General features: G+C 37.3%; 1 protein-coding gene across 1 annotated transcript; it reads right to left on the reverse strand.

Annotated features, from left to right (window-relative positions):
* Positions 1-1,821: 1,821 nt before the first annotated feature.
* LOC110021191 lies at positions 1,822-4,426 on the reverse strand. The gene has a single exon (XM_020719594.1). It carries the CDS (start codon positions 4,174-4,176, stop codon positions 2,017-2,019), a length of 2,160 nt encoding a protein of 719 aa, XP_020575253.1. The 5' UTR covers positions 4,177-4,426; the 3' UTR covers positions 1,822-2,016.
* Between the last annotated feature and the right edge of the window lie 20,541 nt (positions 4,427-24,967).

Raw genomic sequence — 24,967 nt, forward strand, 5'->3', positions numbered from 1 at the left:
ATATATATATATATATATATATATGATGTATTGTAACCCTAAAGGGATCTTGAACTTTTTTGTGAATTGAAAGAAAAGTCGCCGCTCTGCTTCCGATGACGTAAACATCTTTGCTGGACCTTGTTAAATCTCTGTGTTTTCTTTTTGGATTTGAGTCGATTCTTACATTTCCTTGCCCTAAAATTCTCAAAAATTTATATTAAAATATACAAAATTAATATTTATAAAACTATTTATAAATTAATATATAAAACTATTTATAATTTAAATAAATTTAGGTATATATTAATGTATTAAAACAATATTATTAAATACTTAATATTATATATAGTTTAAGTATGTTCATAAGTTTAACATTTACTAATTTAAGATTAATATTTTTTAAAAACCGCGTGAATAACACCACAATAACATCTGAATACTACCATAAAGAACACCACAAATCAACGGCTGACAAAAGGCGCAAATAATACCGTAAATAATACAACAATAATACTTGAGTGCTACCACAAATAGCACTACAAACCACTGCGAATCAACGTCTGACAAAACCACGCGAATAATACTGTGAATAATACCACAATAACACTTGAAAAACTACAACAATAACCATCGCGAATCAACGAACATGCAAATAACACCACAAATAACATCAAACGCCTATTGTGCAAATAATACCGTGAATAACCTCATCGTATATAATTTATATCATATTTGAATTACAATTTGAATTTGAATATTGACTGATATTTACATTATAATTTGAATTTCAGTATATGCGGTAATTGGTTGGTTGACTGGCCTGAAGTTAGTTGACTGAGGCGACTGACTGAGTGACATCAGTGCCCAATGAAGTGCACGTTGGTCGATCGAGGTGCTTGGCTGCATGATGATCTTGATTGGTGTCTTTTAGCATGGTCGACGAGCGCAGTCGATTGTGAGATGACCGTTCGCTCCATACGTGGGGTTGGTTGGTCGAACGTGATCGTTCTGCTTTTTTTCATTGAGTGAGTTGTGGCTCCATTTCCTTTTGACTCTAGTCTTACAGGGCTCGTGTCTCTTAGGTAGATCTTATCGCAACTTATGTGGGGTATCCGACGAGACTCGTTGTCATAATGATTTACATCTCACTTTTTTCATATCTTGCTGCTACCAAGCGAGGAACCATCTCCAGAGTTCGAACCTATCCCAGGTACGGAGATGTGGCTTCTTGCTCGACCTTTGATCTTGGTCATTAGATCTCTTTTGAGATTAGCATTGGTATTTTTGGTGTGTGTGTGTGTGTGTGTGTGTGTGTGTGTGTGTGTGTGTATCACTCAAAAACGTTTAAGTTTATATGTATAATATGTATAATATGTAAATATTATTATTTATTATCTAGCATTCATTAAAGAAATTGACTAAGATTAGACGCCCATCAAAAGTCTAAAGATCTGTTTAGGGCAACTTATAGGTGGTGTTTTGAAAACGCTGTCGTACCGTTTGATTCGCAAGCTTCACCAGCTTATCCGAAATTGCGTTTGAGTTTTTACACTAAACGCATGCCACTGGTCGACTTCTACGGCCGGCCCGCAAGCCGCATTTCAAGATAAACAGCTTATCCAGAAACACACAAGCTGCCCCAAACAGACCCTAAAACTTCAATGCCAACTAGAATGAAGACAGCTTAGTGTTATAACTATTTTCTATTATTTTGACATTTCATAAAAAATGGTTATAATTTAATTTTGTATGAGCCCCACACCAAACATAAATGATAAAATACACAACAACAAGACACCTATCGCCTATCACCATAAAAACATATCCTGCAAACGACACTTTGAATTATTTGTTCTAATTATTATACAACCCCCACCCGTTCACAAACAGTAAAAATCAGTAAAAGAAAGTATACCAAGTTCTAAACCGCAAACGCTAAAACGCCAACGCTAAAACAAACGAACAAAAACAACTTACGGTTACAACTCCACAAATTACAGAAAAAGAACCCATGGACGGCGGCCGCTCGCCGCCTCAGAACCCGATTCCGGCGGCTCCGATGGGCCGATGACGCTCTTTCCAGAAGCAAGCATCAGGTGCAAGCCTCGCGGACGACCTCACCGGCTCCGACTTGCACCTGGTCAGCACCAACGGTTCGTACGGCGCCACCGCCGCCTGACGAGCCGACAGCTTATGCTGCACCGCCGGAGATTTCACGGGATCCGGCAACGGAGCCACCAAAACCACCGTCGCCGCGACTTCGGGAGCCTCATTTTCCGGCGGTGGTGGCGCGGCATTGTTGTCGTCGACGGTGGGGGGCTTCGCAGGCATCCGGTTGCGGGGATTTTGAGGGCGCCACCGGAGGAAGTCGTTACCGCAGACCCAGGTCTCTTTGGAGACCTCCATGGAGAGCTTAGGCTCGTACATCATCATCAATAGGCAGTCGGGAAGCTCCGTGCATTCGGCCACTTCGCCCTTCTTCTCTTCTTCTGCTTCATGTTTTTCCTCAGCAGTCACTAGCTCGTCACTCTCTGCTTCTCCAGCGGTTTCCCTCACTTCTTCTGGTGTTACTTCTTTTTCTTCCGGATAAGCTTCTTTAGCCGAGAATGCTAGAGATTGTATATGATCGTTTGGCTCCAAGTCCGCTTTTTCTAAGGAGAAGCTCCATCTCCTCCCTCTGTCAAAGGAGAAGCTTGCTCTCTTTGTTTCTCTTTCTGACGAGAAACTGTGCCTCCTTGCGTCGAGTTCAGAGGAGAAGCTATGCCGTTTGGTATCCTTCTCCTTCCCGCGCCTCCTTCCTCTCTCCTTAGATCTGGAAGATATGGCTGTACCGAATCTTCTTTCTTCCATGACTCTTGTTATTCCCTCTGCTTTCTCTTCTTTCCTCTCCGTCAAACCAAGAGATTTGTTTCCTACCGATTTCTTCTCTTGATTTTGCACTCCTTTTGCTTCATCTTCCGAGGGTTTTAACTGCAAGACAGCAGATCCACATGAAAGCTCTTTCTCTCCTGCGATACAGGTTTCTTCTATCAGCTGCTGTTCTTCGTCTATTACTCTGTTTTCTTCTTCTGTAGTCTTTTTACAGCCAACTGCTTCAGCCGGTACTCCAGAAAATTTAACAGCATCTCCTTTTTCCTGATCCAGCAACGGCTTTTCACCATCTTCTTCTATTTTATGCTTGCTATCATGCTTTTCTATCTCTTCATCCACTTCTATTTTCTCTTCCTCTACCTGCGCTTCTTCACATAGAGGCTTAGTAACGGGAGATCCCCAGAACCTGTTAGCCAAAGCTGCCATTTTTACTGGATCCGACCTACACCTCATCAATAGCAAAGCATTTCTCGGAGGAATACAGACACTCACTCTGGCCGCAGCCGCCTCCTCTCCACCTTCTCCATTGTCACCCAAAACCAAAATATCTCCTTTATCCCCTCCCATGTTTCCCACTTCCTCAATATCCACCTTCTCCTCCCTCTCCCTTACCAAAAACCCAACCTCCACTGTCTCCCCTCTCTTCACATCCTCTTCGTTCTCCTGAACCGCCAACAACCACTTAGCCATTACCGCTCCACATGAACTCGAGCTCGCCGACTTCACCATCCTCGTCTCAGCTACCCCCTTCTCCTTCGCTGCTCTACCACCGCAAGGAACAAAACAGCTGAACTCCGAACCAATACCCCTCAATGCCTCGCAGATGCTCAGCGGAAGCTGATGAACCCAACTTTGATTCCTCCCAGGGCAGCACTCCCTTGCTCTCTGCGACCTTGACCTCGCCATTTTTGTCGATTTCACCTTCTTCTTAGCCTTGACGCGAACCTGCCCGATGCAGGTAACTTTGGGTGAGGAAGGCTCGGCGGCTTCAAAGGAGCAACCTTTTTTCCTTCCGGCGAGTGGAACGCCGGAGGGAAACATCGGGGACTGGCCGCCCTTAACGCTGCCGCTACTGCGGAGGCGGCGGCTGAGAGAAGCGGAGAGCGCCGGCGCTGACGATGGGTCGCGGCCGCGGCCGGGGCTCATGAGGGCTTTTGTGGAGGGAACGCGTTTGGTGGTAGAGATAGTGGAAGTGAGTGATGAAGAAGAAGGTCTGGCACTGAAGCAGATGAAGAAGTCACCCGCACCGCCGGAGGAACTTCTGCTTTGGTGCGGATGGGATCTTTCTACGGCCTCCATTGTTGCCCTTCCCTTCTTCTTCATGTGCTTAATGCTATTCCGAATAAAGAAAGAGTTGTGCAGAGCCACGAATAAAAAATGCTGAACGGAAAAAGGGTATCAGGGCAAATGTGTAAAACACTGAGGCAGAAATAAGGCTGGAGAATCGACCAGCTTAAAGATAAAAACAATGCAACGGAAACAAGGCTTAAATTAGGGTCCTAAATTAAAGGAAAATAGGATCTACGAATTTAGCTTATTTAGGATTATCTGTAAAAATGAATTTGAGTGCGTTTAGGATGAATTTAAGGTATATTCAGGTATTTCTGATTTGTTTAAATTGAAAAGACAATTTTATTTGAAATAATTGTCATTGCAAAATTATAAAAAAATGATAATAGGGTAGAAATGTGTATTATTGTTGTGTGAAGAGAAATTTGTGGCGGTAAATTGATAATTTAATGTCTCAATGTTGTACCAAGATTTATTATTCTCAGATAAAAGAAAAGTAGCGAAAGTTGATACCTTGATTGTTTATGTGAAAATTTTCTAAAAAAAGAAATAAACACGGGGTCTAGCTAAATCAAGTTAATCCATTGTATTTGTAAGTATGAATGTCCATCTCATGAATTAGAAAAAAAGAAATTGTAAAGCTGATAATCATAGAAGTTGTTTAGCCAAAATAGTCATATCATACTACAATAAAGATAGTTCTTGGCTATAATAATAATAGTTGGTCACAAAGGACATAGCTGGTGGCTGCAATAGTGATGATTGACTGCAAATATAGTGGTTCTAAGCTATAATAGTAGTAGTTGACCAAAAAGGTCGTAGTTGGTTATTGCACATATAATAGTTTATAAAGGCGTTTGTAAGAAGTTGCAGTATCATTAGTTGGCCACAAAGGCTATAGTTGGTGACTGCGATGACGTCAGTTGGCCACAAAGATCGTTGTTAGAAGCAGTAATAGTAGTAGTTGACCACATAAATTGTAGTTGGTGATAATAAATGTGTTAGTTAGCCAAAAAGATCATAGTTGGTAACTTTTATATCGCCAGTTGATCATAAAGGTCGTAGTTGGATGTTGGTCACATATGTCATAGTTGGTGACCACAATACCTTAAGTTGGTCATATATGTCATAGTTGGTGATTGCAATATCGTCAATTGATTATAAAAATTGTAATTGGCCACTAAAATAGAGTTAGATCACTACAGAGACCATAGTTGGTGATTGTAATATCACTAGTTGGTCACACATGTTATAGTTGGTGACTACAATGACATTAGTTGGTCGTAGAGCCTGTAGAATGTGAACAGTGTCGGTTGGCCACAGATGTTGTAGTTGGAGATTGTAATATAGTTAGTTGGTTATAGAGGTCGTAGTCAGAGACGTAACAATAGTAATTGGCTACATGAGTCGTAGTTGGTGACTGATATATTTTCAATTGGCCACATAGGCCCTAATTGGTGGCTGCAATATCATTAGTAGGCCACAAAGAGTATAATTGATGACTTAGATAGCGTTAGTTGGTCACAGTGGCTATAGTTGATGATTGAAATAGTTTTAGTTAGTCATAGATGTCACAGTTGGTGACAACAATATCATTAGTTGGCCACATAGGTCGCAATTGGTGGCTGCAATAACATAAGTTGGTCATATAGGTTGTAGTTGGTGACTGAACCTGTTCTATAAGGGAGAACAACATTACATTTTTTTTACTAAATATTGCATTTATATTTATATAACATAAAAAAAATATCGATGGTAGAAACAACCATTTTATTCTAACTACAACGGTCGTAAGTCGTGGTCGGTGGTCTGCGACAATAAGTGGTGAAGATTGCGCTAGTAGACAATGGTTGGAGGCTACAGAGGCTAGGAGTTATTACCCAACCTTCAATATATTACAACCGTATTCGAGCTATGACATTTACAAGCAATGTTCATCGACAACCATAGGTCGGTTGTGCCAAGTAGGGACGATCGACCACGGTGTACAATGATCGATGACTGTAGTGTCGGTCGCCATATTGGAATTTTTCGGTGCTTTCAAAATAATTATATATATATATATCTGTGTTTGTGTGTGTGTGTGCGGGTGTGTGTGTAGAATCCAAATTTTGAAAAATGAAACTGCATAGATATCAAATATTTAATAGTTTAAGTAACTGAGCACAACACTACAAATGATCATCACCTTGAAAGGTAAGCACATCACTTGACAACGAGCTTGTTTTTATAAATTAAATAATTTATGAAATTCATTTGGTTTGTGAAACCTTTTTTTGTGTTACTGACAATTCCTCTATATAATATAAAGATTATATATGTTTTATTTTCCCTAAGTTCTAAGTTCCCCATAAGGGCAAACTCTTATAGTTAATTGCATCTTAAATGACCGAAGTCATTTAAGAAAACTCTCGATTAAGATCAGTGGTTTTGTCTTCAATATTTTAAAGTTACGTTTTCAAGGTTGGACATGAAAATAAAGTGGGAAATGATCAAATAGGAGCAGTTATTTAGGAATCCAAATGAGTGAAAAATAAGGGATGTCACAGATCCTAAGACGAACTTCAACGACTTCTCAAACTACTATATTATTTGGCTTTACATTTTTATAGATGATATTATTTAAATATTTCAATTCAACAATTTGTTTAAATTTAGGGCTTACACTTAGCATCATATGTTATCATGCAAATAACCTATGAAAATAGGATGACTTATGTAGTACCGAATAACTACCTCAGAATTCTAAAAAGAGTTAGGACTTATATTGCACAATATGACAGTGCAAAAAGCTTAAAAGATAGAGTGAAGATTTACATTGTACTAGAGGAAAAAAGTCGAAATTCTATGGCTTTATGTTTTTTAAAACTAAAGGAAGGATTTACTGAGGTAGATTCGCTTCGTTGTTGAGTGTTTATTGTCATCTGAAGTTGTCCTCAAGCCGCCTGAAGCCAACTCCGAGCTCCTTGTTTAGATGTTTTGGATATTTGTGAGTATGCAATTAATGTTGAGTCTCATAGCCTACTGTAGGGTTTCACCTAGCATATGTCTTACTATTGTCTATCATAGAAGTCTTTGCAAGTACGTTAAATTAAAAATAATGTAAAAGTGCAGTAAAGCGCGGTAGAAGTAAAGTAAATATCTGTGGTGATGGATTTCCTGCCGCTGCTGCAAAAAGAGTTAGGACAATAAAAGTAGCATAGTGATGTACCTGACGTTAAAGGGAATACGAGGAAAACATAGCATATCAAACAAATCAGATGTAACATATAGAAGATTAGATCTGGGTGTAAGAATTTAAGTCATGGGGAGCTCAGAATCTGGACCAGTAGCCTTGATAAATCTTCCAGAAGAACTCTACAGGCAACCATTCACATCATGTATGTAAGACAATGTATGTAAGACCCAACATAGGGTAAAAGGCTACCATCCACGTAATTATAGGAGGGCAATCCTCAACCCGGTCTATGTGACTAGCACATGAATTTCTCAAAAGTCACACTTTTTAAAAGTGAGTTTTAATTTATTATGCAAAATAATTTTAGTGTGTATATATATATATATCATCTGTGTGTGTATGTATATATATTGTATGTATATATATGTCAAACAAAATATTAGTTTCATTCAAAAAGTACATTTTGATATTATATATGTGTATTTTGAAAATTGGACATTTATGAGTCAGTCATACCGACGGGTTGAACTACCCATGAGAGCAAAGGCTAACTGCATAATAAATGTTAGGGAGTAGTAATGTCAATCCTTGACCTTCTTCGGTCCTCAGGTTAGAATATGCAATACTTCCCACATACCTAGATGCTTTTCACATCATTGCTCTTACCACAGAGATCACCAACTTACACCATCCCGATGATCCATACGTAGCCATTTTAAATGTCCCCAATTGGTAAAAGAGTTTGAGTGTAATGTTCAAACATAAACCCTTAAGCATTGGGTATTTCCCTAAGTTAAGTTGTAACAGAAGTTTTCATTGATGTGATTTAATTAAGAGAGTCCTGAATCATAGCTTGGTGTTTCCTTATGTTTGGCGATGACTTTCTTCAACAAATTGTAGCAAACTCAAATGTCTTATAAAATATCTAAATTCTTGCAAGGGTGTTTAGAGAGTGACTCTGGACAACCTTAGAATCTCTTGAATTATCTCAAGTTCATTTTGGTCTTAATATGTTGTTAAATTAATCATCCCATGTTGAATTATTATTTTTTAGAATGAACCGATTTTTTTATGTCTTAATTGACCCATAAGTGAGGGCAAATGATGACTTCAATGTTTAATAGAGATCTACGTGAATAGAATCCTCTTGGGGATGTGCTTTAACATAGAATTATACACTTTTACCTTTAGTTGGGTTTGAGCTTGTAGTGTTTTCAAATGTTTCAAGTTCATTTGTGTTTTTTTATTAGCTACTCATAAAGTGATATTAGATCAAACCTAATTCACTACTAAGCTCTTAAGGCCTAAGAGTAAACTTGTAATTTTGGAAAATTTTGTAAAAGTGCTTGATCTTGATTGAAAGGAATTGAATTTTGTTTCCTATTAGTTCATGGTTTAAAAAATGAATTGTGAACTTCCTAACCCAAACCCCTCACTTTGAATCTTCCACGCTTTCATTTCTTTCTATTCACAACAATTCAAATAATTAAAATTTTGTCCTATTCTAGAAATTGTCGTGAATGAGTTGCTACCCAATTACCCTTAGGCTTCTATTATTTCAGAGAATTGCTCATCATTATTTAATGCCATACGCTTTGCTTTATCCTAAATATTAATTAAATTAAGGCTAAGGTGTTAAACTCCTAAAATGCCCATAGGGTTTCTACCTCATAACTCTTACATTTTTTACTCAAAAGATCATGAAAGTTTACTGATCAATTACTCAAGAGCCAATTAAGACACCAAAAGAAAAATTATATTTTTTTAATATTTATTTATTTTCTGAAATTAATTAAACCCCTAATTGTGAATTTCTTATGCTATTTAATCTGACTTTCCAAAACATACTCTCTATCTTAGAAAATTTTTATAGTGTTCCCCAAAGTTAGAGGCTCAATCGAAGCAATTTTGGTGATTTTTTGAAAAGTATTTTAATTTCTATGGTTTTTAAATGATTGTCGGGAGTAAAATAATTAAAAAATATTTTTTTAATTTTAAAATAAAATTTCATTTTTTTCTTGATCCCTCTGACCTCAGAGAACCTATCAAATTTAATGTCATATTTTTTTTATTTTTATTTTCTTTTTTATTAATATTTTAAATTGACGAAGACAAATACATTAGAAAGTTAGGGTTTTTGGGGTTAGAAGTGTTCACTAACGTTGAAGAACTTAGATAACCTCCCTAAACACATCAAGAAGAAGCATACAAAATTTCAAGTAAAAATGAGGAATATTTAAATTTAAATGATTTAATTATGCTCTATGATTTTTAATAAATTTAAAATAAAATATTAAATAAATGTTTTCATTTTTTAGTCCAAAATGGTTTCCGCTATTCACTCAGCAGAAGGTTGTTTTTATTTTTATTTTTTATTTTTCTACACCAAGATATGATTTTTGGAAGTTGTGTTTAATTTGCTGGAATTAGTTAAATTACATAGTCTCGATCTTCTAACTTAACCACGTCAACACCAACTCATTCTAGGCAAATCTGAAGAGTCACATGTCGCGCCAGCATTTGCTGCGAGTTCCACGTCATTGCCTCTTCAGCCTGTGATTCATGCATCAATCCACCATCCAACTTGATCTCCACCGTTGATTTAAAACACGTGAAAATGGATGACATCTATTTATCGTCCCCAAATGAGTCCTAACCCGAGAGCCGTTTACACTAAAATGCTAAGATCTCACATGATAATTAAATTGAGTGTGATTTGGTCTTACACCTTCATCTAAGTGAGAAGAACATATCTATACTGCCAAGTAAGCATGAAATGTCCATTCTTTTCACAAAGATCCAAACCGAGGCAAAAAAAAAAAAAAAAAAAAAAAGCTTTGAAGCTATACCTTAGCCCAAGAGGTGAGACCTCGGTTGGTTGGCTGTAGAAGCTTCCCCTGAGTCCCGCAAACCTTCTCCAAGTGTTGGGTTCCTCTGAGAACAGATCCAAGTATGAACTTGACCAAGAAGCGGCTTTGGGCTAAGCTCAAATGTGCTCACTTATGAACTTGACCAAGAGGCGGTTTGGTCCAGGGCTGGGTTAGAGGTTGGAGGGAAGGGGGATTTTGATGGGGGGATGAGGTTTTGCAGCGTGGTGAAGCTTTTGGAACAATTGATTTGAAGCTTTGGTGGAGTTGGTTTGATGACCCAAAAATGTACTAGTTTTAAGCTTCAAAATTGGGATTTTTTGGTGGATGGAAATGGCCAAAGATTGTTGGAATGAGCTGAGTGAAGATGTAGGAAGTGTATGACAAGAAGGCTATGTGCTCACTTATGAAATATTGAAGTCTAACCAGGTGCAACCACTCTAAGCAAGGGTTGAAGGATGACCGATCAATGATCGTCCAACCAAAGGTTAAAGCCTATCGAGTAGAGCGAGGCATCAATTTGCCTCTTCACATAAACTGACTCAAAAGAAGAATCCAACATCGTCGATCACACTCAGATGCCCCTAAGATTCCTCATACAGGGTCGAGAACTATCCATCATAGGCTACATAGAGCATCCCGAAGGATCACCTCATTAAGGATTAAGCTAACAGTTGGATTATAGTGATTCAACCTCCACCCGATATCATTGCCTGGCTCCGTCGACATGAGTTACTTACATAGGGATCAATAGTTGGCAACTAGCCTAATATTGGCCAACCAACAAAGCCAAACCGACCGAGTCAAGTCTTGACGACCCGAAGATCACTAAGGGCCAAACGACAACCTTGATTCAACATTGCCGGACAAACAAATCCTGCCAATTCAACACCATCTGACCTCAACTGACCGAGTCATAGGATAGCGGAATGAAAAACATACTTATATTTAAAATATCAAAAATATATTGTATTGCCCCAATTTAAACATGGTCAAATATGCACTTGCAGATATTATAACCCTCTGTTTTATAAATAGGAAAATAATTTTGCTCAAAAGGGACAATAAACGATCCAAATTACTGTTCACTGCAGCGTATTTCTCTCTTTTGTCTTGTAGTTTATTTCTTAGGTGTTATCAACAATTAAATCATAATTCAACAATAAAATAATTACTTAATTTATTATTATTTTGCAGCTATTTACAAAACAACAATTAAAAAGTAAATCATCACAAATTTAAGATGAACAAGTTTTGAGGCGAAGGGAGTTGTGATGTTTTTAATGGATGTCAAGTCGGACTCGCGTCCACGTGAGAGAGTTCGCATCCTTATGAATTGGTCGTTGTCCTGTGGGCCCCACCCTTTCTAGATGACCGTAAAATTACTTTTTTCACGAATCCTGAGGTCGGAAGATGGAAACGGTCGAAACCCAAAGCACGAATGAACCTGAAGGCGTCCAGATTTAAGCGGACAACGGACCTACTAATGGAGATTGAAGCTGTCAAGTCAAGCCTTTGTCTTGTACCTCGTCACGTTCTCTTCCATTTATTTTCATATTTTCATTTATAAAACAAAGTTAAAATCTCATTTAATTGTATTTACGTTGATAATAAGTCTTTTTTTCTTTAGTTTTTTAAAATTAAATATTGAAAGTTCATGATTATTATGTATTATAATCTTTTTGTGGATAGGAGGAGTTATTACATATCTCACACAAAGGGACCATGAACACTAGTTGTATGTTGAAGTATGCATCGATGCATTATGATAATCATGGACTATATATAATTTCTTAAAAGGGGACATTTACATATATATATATATATATACCACTCAATTCTTATGTATTTACATGTCTGACAGGATAAGCTGCTTATCCCAAAATCAACATTTTCTACTTTGGGCCATCTACATCTAAACAATAATTCTACCCTTTACAACACTCAAGACTTTCGTGTCACATAAGAATATCATGCTTGTTAGTTTTGTTAAAGTAAAACATGTATTTTCAAGTATAAGCAGTATAAAAGTAAAAAATATCGCTTAGAAGTTAGATATGTAAATGCATTTGAATTGTGAGGTGTGTATATAAATCTTCCTATCTTTATTTATGAAAATTAGAGTTTTGAAATACTTGAATGACATTAGATGATAATGTGTGGTTGTCTAAATTATCTTGGTTGCTCTCTTTAAAAGAGATAGGATTAATAATAGACAAGTTGAAAGTTAGATGCAAATAGCTAAAGGGCATATGTATTGGCAGATGTCAAGATGAGGATTCATTGTTACATTAAATATGATAGTTTTTTTTTTCCTTGAAAGAAGGGAGGTCAATAAGCATTAAAAGTTAATAATACAGATTAAAAGTTAATTCCCGGTATTCGTTGGGCATTAACAAATGCAAAGGGGTTATGAGGGAAACTATGCAAATCGATCATTTGATCGAAGAGTCCCAACTAAAACGGTACAGAATAAAACTAGTGGAAAGAGCATCCCCTTCATTTATTAAGGGCCATCGTTCGGGATGTTTGATTGTGAAGATTTTAACCTAAAAGACAAGTGTTCTGGTTGAATAAATTTAGGACACAAGATATCGTTGATCTTTTTAAAAATTGGATGTGTGATGAGTTTTTTTTTCGATAAACCATGTCTACATGTCTAAAGGAGCTACTTAAAGGAGCTACTAAGTAAATCTCCCAACCTAATCGCTCAAGTTAAAGCATGGCAATGGAGGCCTCATGTACTAGTTGGAAAACTTAGTGAATACATGATAGTTGGTTTATTTACTCTATCAATCAAACTGCCATTTTCAGAGTGACCCTAGAGTGTTGACTGCAAATTATGCATAAGAAGTATAAAAAATCAACATTGTCCGAATTGGAGAAGGCCAAACTCAGAGCTAAGAGCATTGAGTTCAAATTAAAGCTCATAGAGCTGATATATGAGAATTTGCTTTCAGTTTAACAACATTCGAATGACGCTTTTGAATTGCTTGCCCAAACGATTCAGATTGAGGGGGTTATAGACGAAGGTTGTCGTGTTATCTGAGGCTTTGAATGCAAAGCCTTTAGCGACTGAAAAGAAGGCTCAGGTGAATAACATCCTGATTCAGGAATGCTTAGACTTACAGCGGGGATGACTCTCATGCTACTCATTATTTTTTGACGGAGAGGGGCCTATGTCCAAGGAACTTGCTTTTTCACTTTATGATTTCCCAATGGTTGAGTGTTGAGGTGGTCGTATTTCCATGTTGTCAGCCTTGAAAGGCTTTTGCCAGCATTTATGCTCAGGAAAAAAAAAACAATAATAATATACATAATATCTTCTTGGCGTAGGTTGACCGTAGCATTTGTCTAAAGCATTGGGCGAGTGGTGGTTTTGGAAGTGAATTGTCAAGGAGATTATATTATATCAAGGTACAAAAGAGTACTTATATTAGTAAAAAATTTGAAGATTTATTTTTTGGTAGGAAGATCGAAGTTTTTGGCTGTTGAGTTTGTGGATTATTTTCTTTGGGGATTATAAGAAAAAACTGATCTTTTTTGTTTTTTGTTTTTTTTTTTTTGCAAAATATGCTAAATGATAGGTCAAGAATGTCTATTGAGATGAAGAGAGCATCCCTACATAAATGATGTGAGAGGGAGAGAGAGAGAGAGAGAGAGAGAGAGATTTATCAGAGTCTGGAGAGTGAGTCTTAGGGAATGTATTAAATTCTTATATTTGAGAAGCCTGAGGAGTACAACTCTTCAGACGATTCTTAAATTGCAAGATTTTAGAGGGAGGGAGGGAGAGAGAGAGAGAGAGAGAGAGAGAGAGAGAGAGAGAGAGAGAGAGAGAGAGAGAGAGAGAGAGAGAGAGAGAGAGAGAGAGAGAGAGAGAGAGAGAGAGAGAGAGAGAGAGAGAGAGAGAGGAAGAGATTGAGAGACTTCTAGAACCCGCCTTCTCTATTTTTCCCTCATCTTTTATACATATAAAGTAGAAAAAAATAAAATAATCAATGTAATACATCATATATGGTATGATTTCTTTGTATGGTGTCTTGATGAAAAGATAGCGATGTGGGTATCAGATATTGTTGGTATGATGCATGTCCTTCGTATTTGGATGAAAGGATTGAGTCCCTAGTGTCCGATGGCACCTTTAATAAGAGATTGAAAAATGTCACGCTTCCTCTGTTAGCTAACTTCCCACAGATGGCTTGAATGTCCTTTTGATGACAATGAGAATAATCAGATCGACAGATAGGCTTGATTCAACCACTTCGGCAGGTGGGCTCGATTTAACCACTTCGACAGGTGGGCTCGATTCAGTCACTTTGGCAGGTGGGCTCAATTCAACCACTTTGACAGGTGGACTCGATTCAGCTACTTCAGCAGGTGGGCTCAACTTAGCTAATTCGGTTAGGTGAGCTTAACTAAGAAACAAAAGTCATATACTCGTATTTATGTATACATCAGTAAAAACTTTTGTGTTTGAGATAATATGAAAATTTTAATGTTGAGATGAAGTTTGATCATTACTAAATAAATTTATATTTAATTTATCATCATCATTTTATATTTGAATTATAAGGATAATTATAATTAGAGGAATTAGTGCACGCTCGAACCCATAATACTGCAGATGCCCTAAACTAAGAAATATTACCTGCGAATAGAGTAGACTCAAATAAGTGTGAATTTGGTGATACTCATCATAATATAATCATAATATCATCACAATACAATTAATATATGTATATATTATCTGCACATAATATTTCTTCTTAAATTATCTCGCGGCAAAGAGTTATCATAGCTAAACCCTCATTGCCCGTTTGGTTGCATCTGTACATATATTCCTTTATGATAACGCGTATTCACGATGGGAGAAATTTTTCCTGGCGAGTTTAATTCAAACAATTCTTACATTAATGATAAATATTATTACAAATATTGGCCAATATTAATATCCAGTTTAATATTAATATTCATTAACAATGAGCAAAACTAGCTGTAAGTAGGGCTATCAAAACGGCTCGTTGTTTGCGAACAGCTAGTGTTCGGCTCGCTAAGAAGCTCGTGTTCGACTCGTTCGCTAAGTTAACGAGCTGAACACGAACAAAGATTTGTTCGTTCTTGTTCAGCGTTTTGGCTCGAGTTTTGGCTCGAAATACTACTAATCAATTATTTATATACATATATCTTTGATAAGTAATATTTTTAAAAAACTTAATTGACTACAAGGCTATAAAAATTTATAATCAATTATGAGCATTAATTAAGAAAATAGAATAAAAGTTTTTAAATTAGATTCAAATGATGTTTTAATATAAACAATGATTTTTAAATCTTGCCCCAATCCTTAATATCTTATGGCTATCTGATTAAGGTTGTCAAAAAGACTCTTTATTCGTAAAAGGCTTGTGTTTAGCTCGCTAAGTTTCTAAATCTAGGCCCGCTTGTATTCGGCTCGCTTGCACCCCTGGCTGGAAGCTCAGGAGTGTTATTGAAGCTAATCTCATTGAAAAATTTATTTCAAATTATTTAATGCTGAACACAATATATAGTCGTTGCTACCTCCATCTATATGCTGATTATTTTCTTTATTTTGCTTATAATATCCATCGTCTTTTCTTCTCACCAAAGCCTACATACAATACTTGGAAAAAGTGAGATTGTTTGGTGGTAGGCATTTACGACTGAGCTAACACTCTAGAATGCACCCATCAATGATTAAATTATGTTTCCGAGAGCTACCATGCAAAAGACATAAATCCTGAGAATAGCGTGCAGCGAATGAAGCTGTTACACGCATTGTTATAACTAAAATTTATTATTGTACGATAAGTTTTTTTTTAATTTAAATTTGTCGATTATGCCCAAAAATAGAGCGTAGAGACCTAGAGAGACATAGACAAAGCGGGGGATAGGTGGAGAGAAAAATTTATTCCGTACGGGCGAATTGGGTGTTTCTTGGGCTTGTAGATCCATTTTCGTTCTTGAAAATAGAGGTTTTAAGAGGAGGAACTCAAAAGCCACTTTATATGAAATGGTCATCTTATTATACATTATAGGAAGACACAATATAAAATTAAATAATTACTTTCACCTTAAGAAGATTAACATGGGCATTCTAGTTCTTTTATCACAACCGTTGGATTGCCTTGAGATCCATGCAGTCTCTTTTTTGGTGTGTGTGTAATAAATTCTACAATTTTCTTGCTTCTTGACAAAAATGATGCGATAAGGGCAAAGAATTTTTTTAAAAAAAAAAAAATATTATTGCATGAATTGATGAAAATGCTTCACAATTAGGCGCTCTATGCGCTTCATTTCCGCAGCATTTTGGGCTTTCTCGTCGGCTCCAACGCATTTTCCTCTGAACAGACTTTTTGGTTGGTGCTTGATCCTTGGCAACGCGATATCCACTGTTAATTGATCATTCATTGAATGAACATTCAAGATGATTTCCTTTTGCCACTCACAGAGCTTGTCATTGTCTTGTACGGGATCATTTCCGGGGATGAGCACAATTCAGATGAGTAAATAGAGGGATCGATAGGACGATTTTGACGTCTAGGTCATCCGCCTTTTTTTGGGTCAGATAGCTCGTGGGTTCGGCTGGATGATCTTGGCTATGGGTCGTTCACTTTTGATTTGCTGGGTGGCTTATGCCATAATCGGAATATGTTTGGGGCATTGGAGTCGGCTTTACTTGCATGGGTATTAGTTGCTTGATTTTGGCGTCTGAGTCGTGCCCTTCTGAAATGACTGTCATTGCACCCTTCGTGAAACTTATAGTTACTATACTGAGAAACATTTCTGAATTGTTTTCGGATCAAAGTTGCGGGACTTAAGCATGTGGTGAGGAAAGTTCTCCGGCTGGCCTGTATTACCGATCATATATCTATAACATTGTTGCCGGACATTTTTTATATTTTCAACCGATCAATCGTTCTTGAATTCGTTATCAGTTTTTCTACTCATATCTGGTCCCCGAAGTGCTGGTATAAACTGCAGAAAATTACTTAAGGAGTAGTTTTTTTATTATCGAATATAAGTAAAGTTTCTAGCTGAAATCCCATCAGTTTTTTCTTGCCATCAGAAAGAGTTTTTTGATGCAACAAGATATCGAAATAACCGTACCTCCTTGAAGAAATGGATTACCTTTTTGACATGATCTAATATATGCATGCATGGTGTGTGTGTAGATATATATATATATATATAAAGACTGGAGGTAGGCTGCTGGCTGGAACCAGTTGGTTGGCTGGATGTGGCCATACTAGAGATCGGTTGGAGGGTGGCCGACTGGATTTAACTATGAATACATAAGAATTGAGTGATTTGTATGTAAATTTTTCATGATTTTGAGATGGTCGGCCAGAGGCAAGTTGGTGGTCGGCTGGTGGTGAGTAAAATCACAGTAACCCATAAGGTGGCTTGCTGGAGGCAAAAAATGAAATTAGTGGTATGTAAATCTTGTTTTTTAGATGATCGGTTGGAGGTAGGTTGCCGACAGTAAGTAGATGGTCAGTCGAAGACGATCAAAGCAACTGGCGGCCGGTAGGTGGTTGGTTGGATTTAACTTAAATCTTGCCAGACAGTCAGTGTAGACAAAATGAAATCCTAGATTAGGAAAATATGGATTTCACAGACTTTGAAGTGGAAGGACCGGGCGGAGAGAAGTTGATCGGTTAGGTAGCTGACACGATCCAAAGTACACTAGTTCTCCAGCCATAATTGGATTTAGAAATGGAGAGAGGTGTCAAATAGACCATGTATCTTTCACATTTTTCCCTAAAAAGAAAAGCATCGGGAGATCTCTAGATCTGGAACAAAGAGCATGCATTGATTTACGAAAAATGAGACGAAATTTCCTGGAGGTTGCCATCGATGAGAAATAAATGGAGTGAATCTGTTACTGTGTGAAGGGTTTTTCCGCGGTGCTGTTCCTATACTTGTTCTCCGCTTGACGTACATTTTCAGGACATTGAATCTATTAGGTATGACTTGTATACCATATAACGGACATATGCTGGAGCGGAGCGGAAGATTCTGTCCAAATCAGTAGAATTTCCTTATGTGGGTTAGGGGTGAGGTACATGGATAATTTGGTAATTACATATTGTACTCTAAGGTTTTCTAGGGTTATAAATAGATATATATGTAATTCTAGGGCTTATCCCATATTATGTATTCTGTACTCTTTTCTAAATAGTGAAAAAAAGTCGTCGCTCTGCTCTCGAGGACGTAGGCATCTTTGCCGAACCTCATTAAATCTCTGTGTTTTTCTGGATTTGTGTCAATTTCTGTTTTTCTTCGCTTTAATTTCTCAACAAGTGGTACAGAGTCAAGTTGTAGGGTAGTAAGAAAAAATATAGGCGCAGTAAGGAGTTCGGCTATAGGCTCTGCGAGCTCAGAGGTTTTAGACATTTTCAACAACGAAGAGGTTCTGAGGTTCGGAGAAGTTCGGAGCAGGAGGAGTAGTTTGGCGAACAGTCGAATCACGATTTTTTGCGAACAAAGAAGCTGCCACAACAGGTGAGTTCGTGCGCGACAGGCAAGTTCCTTGTGCGCGACGGGTGAAGGTCCTCTGTGCGGCGACGGGCGATGGTGTTCTGCGCCACAGGCGATGGGAAGCTTTTGCGAGTCCGGTGGCGACAAGTTCGGTGCTAGAAGCTCCCAGTTGAAAGGAAATTTTCTCCCGATCAGAAGGGAATTTTTCTAATTAAAGAGGAAGATAGAGGCCCAATTTCCGGAGTTCTCAATAAATTTTCTTTGATTCAGATTTGATTTTGTTTGCTGGAGACGGAAGATTGCTTTCCTTCCCTGGAACTTCCTTTGCAGACGATTATTTTCCTTCCCTGGAACTTCCTTTGCAGGTGATTTTAATTCCTGGAGGCGTCCGAATTTCCTTCCCTGAAGACGGTCGCGAAAAAGGAAATTCGTGTTACAAGCAGGATATTCCAGTGATGCTTAAATAAGGGAAGATTTTGAAGGAATTTTTCAAAAAAAAAAAAATTTATTTTTTCTGATTTATTTTTTCTGGAAAATTTAATTATTTTTTCTGGAAAATTTAATTAAGAAAACTTAATTAAAGGATTTTTTTTTCAATCCTTCTTCTTTTTGAGAAATATTCTCAACAAGCAATTGCAGAATAATTGCAGAATAATTTGTTGCAGGATCAATTTCAAATGACATTTTCTAGTGCAAAATTTGAGATGGAAAAGTTCAATGGAACTGATAACTTTAGATTGTGATAAAAAAGGGTAAAAGATCTGTTGGCGCAACAAAAAATCTTGAAGGCTTTGTGGGCAACAAAACTAGATGCCATTGATGATGAAGATTGGGAGGAATTACAATAACAAGCGGCAGCAACCATACGTCTATGTTTGACAGATGAGGTTATGTATCACACAATGAATCTAAAATCTCTAGGGGAGGTATGGAAGAAATTGGTAACTCAGTTTATGACTAAATCTCTGACGAATAAATTGTATCTGAAGCAAAACCTGTATGGGCTGAAGATGTAAGAAGGTTCTAATCTGGCGCAGCTTATTAATGGTTTCAATCAAATAATCATAGATTTATCATGCTTGATGTGACTATTGAGGATGAAGACCGAGCAATGATTTTGTTGTGTTCACTGCTTTCTTCCTATGAACGTCTGATGACTACTCTTACATATGAGAAAGAAATTATTAAAGTTGATGAGATCACTATAGCATTGTTGGCTCACAACCAGCGGAAGCAGAATGCAGGGGAAAGCTCTCATGGCGACGTTTTATATATTAAGGGTAAGCAGGATCGTGGAAGAAAGAAAGAGAATGAGGGTTCTAGAAGGCAAAATTCCAGATCCAAGACAAAATACAAAAAGAAAATTCATTGCTATAATTGCAAGGAGCGAAGTCTAATGAGGAGAGATTGTTCAAAGCTGAAGAAGCAGACTGGAGAGAAAGGTGATGCATCATCGAAGTCTGTAAATGTGGTGCAGAGTGACAATTCAGATTGCAGTGATGACGATATGCTTTCAGTTTCATCAACTCAGTTCACGGATGCATGGATTCTTGATTCAGGATGCTCTTATCACATAACACCTAACAAGGAGTGGTTTACTTCATACAAGTCAATTAATTCTGGCTCAGTTTATCTAAGTAATGATAGATGCTGCAATGATGTTGGTATTGATGAAGTCAGAATTAAAATGTATGGTGACACAGTTAGAACATTATGCGATGTCAGACATATTCCAGATCTGAAGAAGAATTTGATTTCCTTGGGCACTTTACATAGAAATGATTTCATTCCTAAGAAAGATGATGATAGGGAAACCGTCAGAAGTGTTAAGGGTGCACTGACGGTGATGAAACAAAAGTTAACTGCATGCAATATCTACAAACTGTTGGGGAGTACAGTTGTAGGTGGAGTTCATTCTATGAAGTCCGATGATGATAGTACAAACATATGTCGTATTCGTCTGGGTCATCTCATTGAACGTGGGATGGCGGAATTGCATAGAATAAACCTGTTACATAATGTTAAAAGCTGCAAGCTCGATCTTTGTAAGTTCTGTGTTCTTGGAAAATAAACTAGAGTCAGTTTTATGATTGGAAAGCACAAAACTGAAAGAATTTTTGATTATGTGTATTTTGATGTATGAGGCGCTACCAGGGAATCGTCATTAGGAGGATCTCAGTATTAGGAGGATCTCAGTATTTTGTTACCTTTATCAATGATTTCTCCAGGAAAGTTTGGGTATATTTCTTGAAGTAGAAATCTGAAGTCTTCTTTAAATTCAAGCTGTGGAAAGCTGAGGTGGGGAACCAAAATGGTAGAAATATCAAATATTTTAGGTCTGATAATGACACAGATACACAGATTCGCAGTTTTAGAAGTTCTGTGAAAAAAATGAGATTCATAGGCATTTTTCAGTGCGCAAGACACCACAGTAGAATGATGTGACAGAAAGGATGAACATGTCCTTAATTGAAATGGCAAGATGCTTGAGGCTGGATGCAGGACTTTCTAAGAGTTTATGAGTAGAGGCTATGAATATGACATGTTATCTCATCAATAGATCACCTTGAGCATCGTTGGGTGGCAAGGTCGCAGAAGAGGTATGTACATGTAATCCAGTTAATTTCAAACATTTACCAATTTTTGGTTGTCCTGCTTATGTGCATGTACCTGAAGATGAAAGATCAAAACTTGATGCAAAATTCAAGAATTGCATCTTTCTGGGCTATAAGAAAGGTACAAAATGATACAAGTTTTGAGATCCGATTGCAAAGAAAATGGTGATCAACAGAGATGCAATTTTTAATGAACAGTTTATGTTACAACAGAATCAAGACAAGGTGCAAGGGATTGGTTCCAGTTCAGATGCAGTGCAGATGGATTTAGAACAACATCCAGAAACAACTGAGAGAGTTGAAGGTTAAAATCCAACACCTGAAGATTTCATTCCAGATGATATGCAGAATTATAATCTAGCCAAAGACAGACAGAGGTGCACCAATATAAGGCCTCTTAGCATATTGAGTTATGAAGACTTGGTTTCTTATGCACTTCTCATCAACAGCGATGATCCGACCACTTTTCAAGGAGCTATCACTAGCCAGAAGAAAAAGAAATGGATGGTTGCAATGATTGAGGAGATGAAGTCTTTGCGGAAAAATCATGCTTGGGAGCTAGTTCAGCTTCTTGAAGGAAAGAAGGCTATTGGGTGCAAATGGGTGTATAAAAGGAAACCATTAGTGTCAGAAAAATAAGGGGAAAAGTTGAAGGCTCGATTGGTAGCAAATGGATTTTCACAGCAGAAGGGGATATATTATGATAAAATCTTTTCCCCTGTGGTCAGACATACTTCAATCAGGGTAGTACTTGCATTAGTAGCCATTTAGGATTTGCATTTGGAGCAGATGAATGTTAAAACTGCTTTCTTACATGGTGATCTGGAGGAGCAGATTTACATGGAGCAGCCAGAAGGGTTCACTCAACCTGGACAGGAGCTTCTGGTTTGCAGGTTAAAGAAATCGTTTTATGGGTTGAAACAGTCTCTAAGACAATGGTACAAACTGTTTGATTCCTACATGATTAAGATTGGCTACAAGAGATGTGAGTATGATTGCTGTGTTTATGTGAAGAGCCTTGATGATATGTGAAGAGCGAAGAGCCTTGATGATTGTTCTATTATTTTTCTGTTACTATATGTTAATGATATATTGATTGTTGCAAAGAATATGAATAATGTCCGTGGTTTGAAAGCTTTATTGAACCAGAAATTTGATATAAAAGACTTGAGTCCTACGAAGAAGATTCTTGAAATGAAAATTCATTGAGACAAATGTTCAAGACGATTATGTTTATCTCAACTAGACTATGTTGAGAAAGTGTTGGACATGTTTGAGATGAGCAAAGCAAAGCCTGTAATCACTCCTTTAGCAAATCATTTTAAGGTTTCTTCAGAGCAGTGTCCTAAGACAGATACAGAAATCGAAGACATGGTAAAGATTTCATATGTCAGTGTCGTTGGCTGCTTGATGTATGCAGTGGTATGTACTCGTCCTGATTTGACTCATGTCGTTAGTCAAGTCTGCAAATACTTGGCTAAACCTGAAAGGTGACATTGGGAAGCAGTCAAGTGGATTTTCTGGTATCTAAAGGGTATTGTAGGCCATGGAATTATTTTTGGTAGTCAGCAGAATGATCCTATAGTTGTGTGGTACATTAATTCAGACTATACAGGTGATTTGGATAGCAGAAGGTCTACAAATGAGTATGTGTTTACTCTTGGTGGAGGGCCTATATGTTGGAAATCAACAATTTAGTCTATTGTGACAATATCTACAACTGAAGCTGAGTAAATGACAGTAGCCGAAGTTGCAAAAGAAGCTTAATGGCTTGCTGGGCTAGTAAAGGAACTGGACGTTGAGCAAGGTGGAGTTCAGTTGCATTGTGACAGTCAGAGTGTTATTTATCTGGCTAAGAATCAGGTGTACCATGTGAGAACCAAGCACATTGATGTCAGGTATCACAAGATCAGAGAATTGATCGCTTATGGTGAGATATTGTTGCAGAAGGTTCATACTGATGAGAATGCAACTGATATGTTGACCAAACTAGTTACTATTAACAAGTTTTTGCATTGCTTGGACTTGTTTAATGTTTGCAGTTGCTAGAGAAGCATGGTGGCCCAACCCACTTCTGATATGTAAGAAACTCCATGATGTATTTCTCCTAAGGGGCTGGATATTCGCCAAGGTGGAGATTTGTTAGGTATGGCTCATATACCATATAACAGACATATGCTGGAGCGGAGCGGAAGATTCTGTCCAAATCAGTGGAGTTTCCTTATGTGGGTCGGGGGTGAGGTACAAGAGTAATTTGGTAATTACATATTGTACTCCAGGGTTTTCTAGGGTCATAAATAGGCATGTATGTAACCCTAGGTCTTATTCCATATTCTGTATTCTGTACTCTTTTCTGAATAGTGAAAAAAAGTTGTTGCTCTACTCCCGAGGACGTAGGCATCTTTGTCGAGCCTCGTTAAATCTCTTTTTGTTCTTCTGGATTTGTGTCGATTCTTATTTTTCTGCGCCCTAATTTCTCGACAGAATCCAAATTCATCCAGTCATGCCCAAGGAATAGTGTGCTGATGCAAAGGGAGAGAAAGTGGAAGTGGGAGGGATAGGTGGAGAGGAAAACTTGCCCCTCAGGTAAATAAGGTGTTCTTGGGGCTTTTAGACACATTTTATTCTTTGAAAAATAGAAGTTACAAGAGGGGGGAACTGCAAAGCCCATTTACATGAAAGGATTTTTCTATTTAGACATAAGAGGATGACAAAGTACAAAATTTCATAATTAGGGTTGCTCTAAGGAGAGCAGTTGTATTGCCTTGAGATCCGTGTAAACTATTTTTAGGTGTATAGTTATATATCACTTTTGTGACTTGAGTGCTATAAGAAAATTATATATCATATTACCTGAGTGAAAAAAGTATAAAGTAATCCCTAATTGTTAGTTAATGTAAAATACTTGAAGCGTGTAGCTTGATTTTAATAAAAATGAATATTTGCAGTTGTCGCAGACTTGCTAAAGATGATACTGTTGAAATTGAAGATATGCTTGGGAATGTCACCAACTTAGCTAATGAGTACTTGAATTTATAGCCAACTTGATAACTTAGATGATGTTGCAACAAGTGTGTTAGCCTTGACTCGACAAGTTACATTCAAGGAAGAAGTCAGCTGCTCTTGTGCTTCAGCAACTCAACCAAAACATAGCATGTAACTTAGACATTGTGCAAGTGCTCCTGGAGATGTCTTAGAATGATAAAATTTGGCATATTTGAGATGCATCTGAGCAAGTTCATAACCACCAAAATGGTTTGAAGTGGTCTGAGAGTGTTAGCGTGAACACTTCATGCTATACTTAAAACTAGTAGACTAGAACCATTTTTTGATTTGCAAGTTAATTTGTTTCTTGCGGGACAGCCAAAAGAACTCATATTCGTATATTATTTAAGTGACATATGTTTACATGATTGCCTCATATTTCACAGTAGTTCAAATAATAAATTTTTGGCATCGTTGCCTGAGAATGACGATAAGTTTTCATTTTTAAGAAAAATTTTAGCTGCACCGTTAAGGTTTATACTTGAAACTTGAAGTATCATATTTTTATTATAGTTTACTTTTTCTTTTCTGTGTTAGATAATCCAAAAAATGTCATTGTGCGTGTTTTATGTTTTTGTATTTTCACACATATTATTATTTTATTTTATTGTTGTATT

This window comes from Phalaenopsis equestris, unplaced genomic scaffold (assembly GCF_001263595.1).
Source record: "Phalaenopsis equestris unplaced genomic scaffold, ASM126359v1 Scaffold000123, whole genome shotgun sequence".
Taxonomy (NCBI): domain Eukaryota; kingdom Viridiplantae; phylum Streptophyta; class Magnoliopsida; order Asparagales; family Orchidaceae; genus Phalaenopsis; species Phalaenopsis equestris.

Excerpts from the sequence above, each read along its gene's own strand:
- LOC110021191 (XM_020719594.1), bottom strand. The coding sequence starts at position 4,176 with ATGAAGAAGAAGGGAAGGGCAACAATGGAGGCCGTAGAAAGATCCCAT.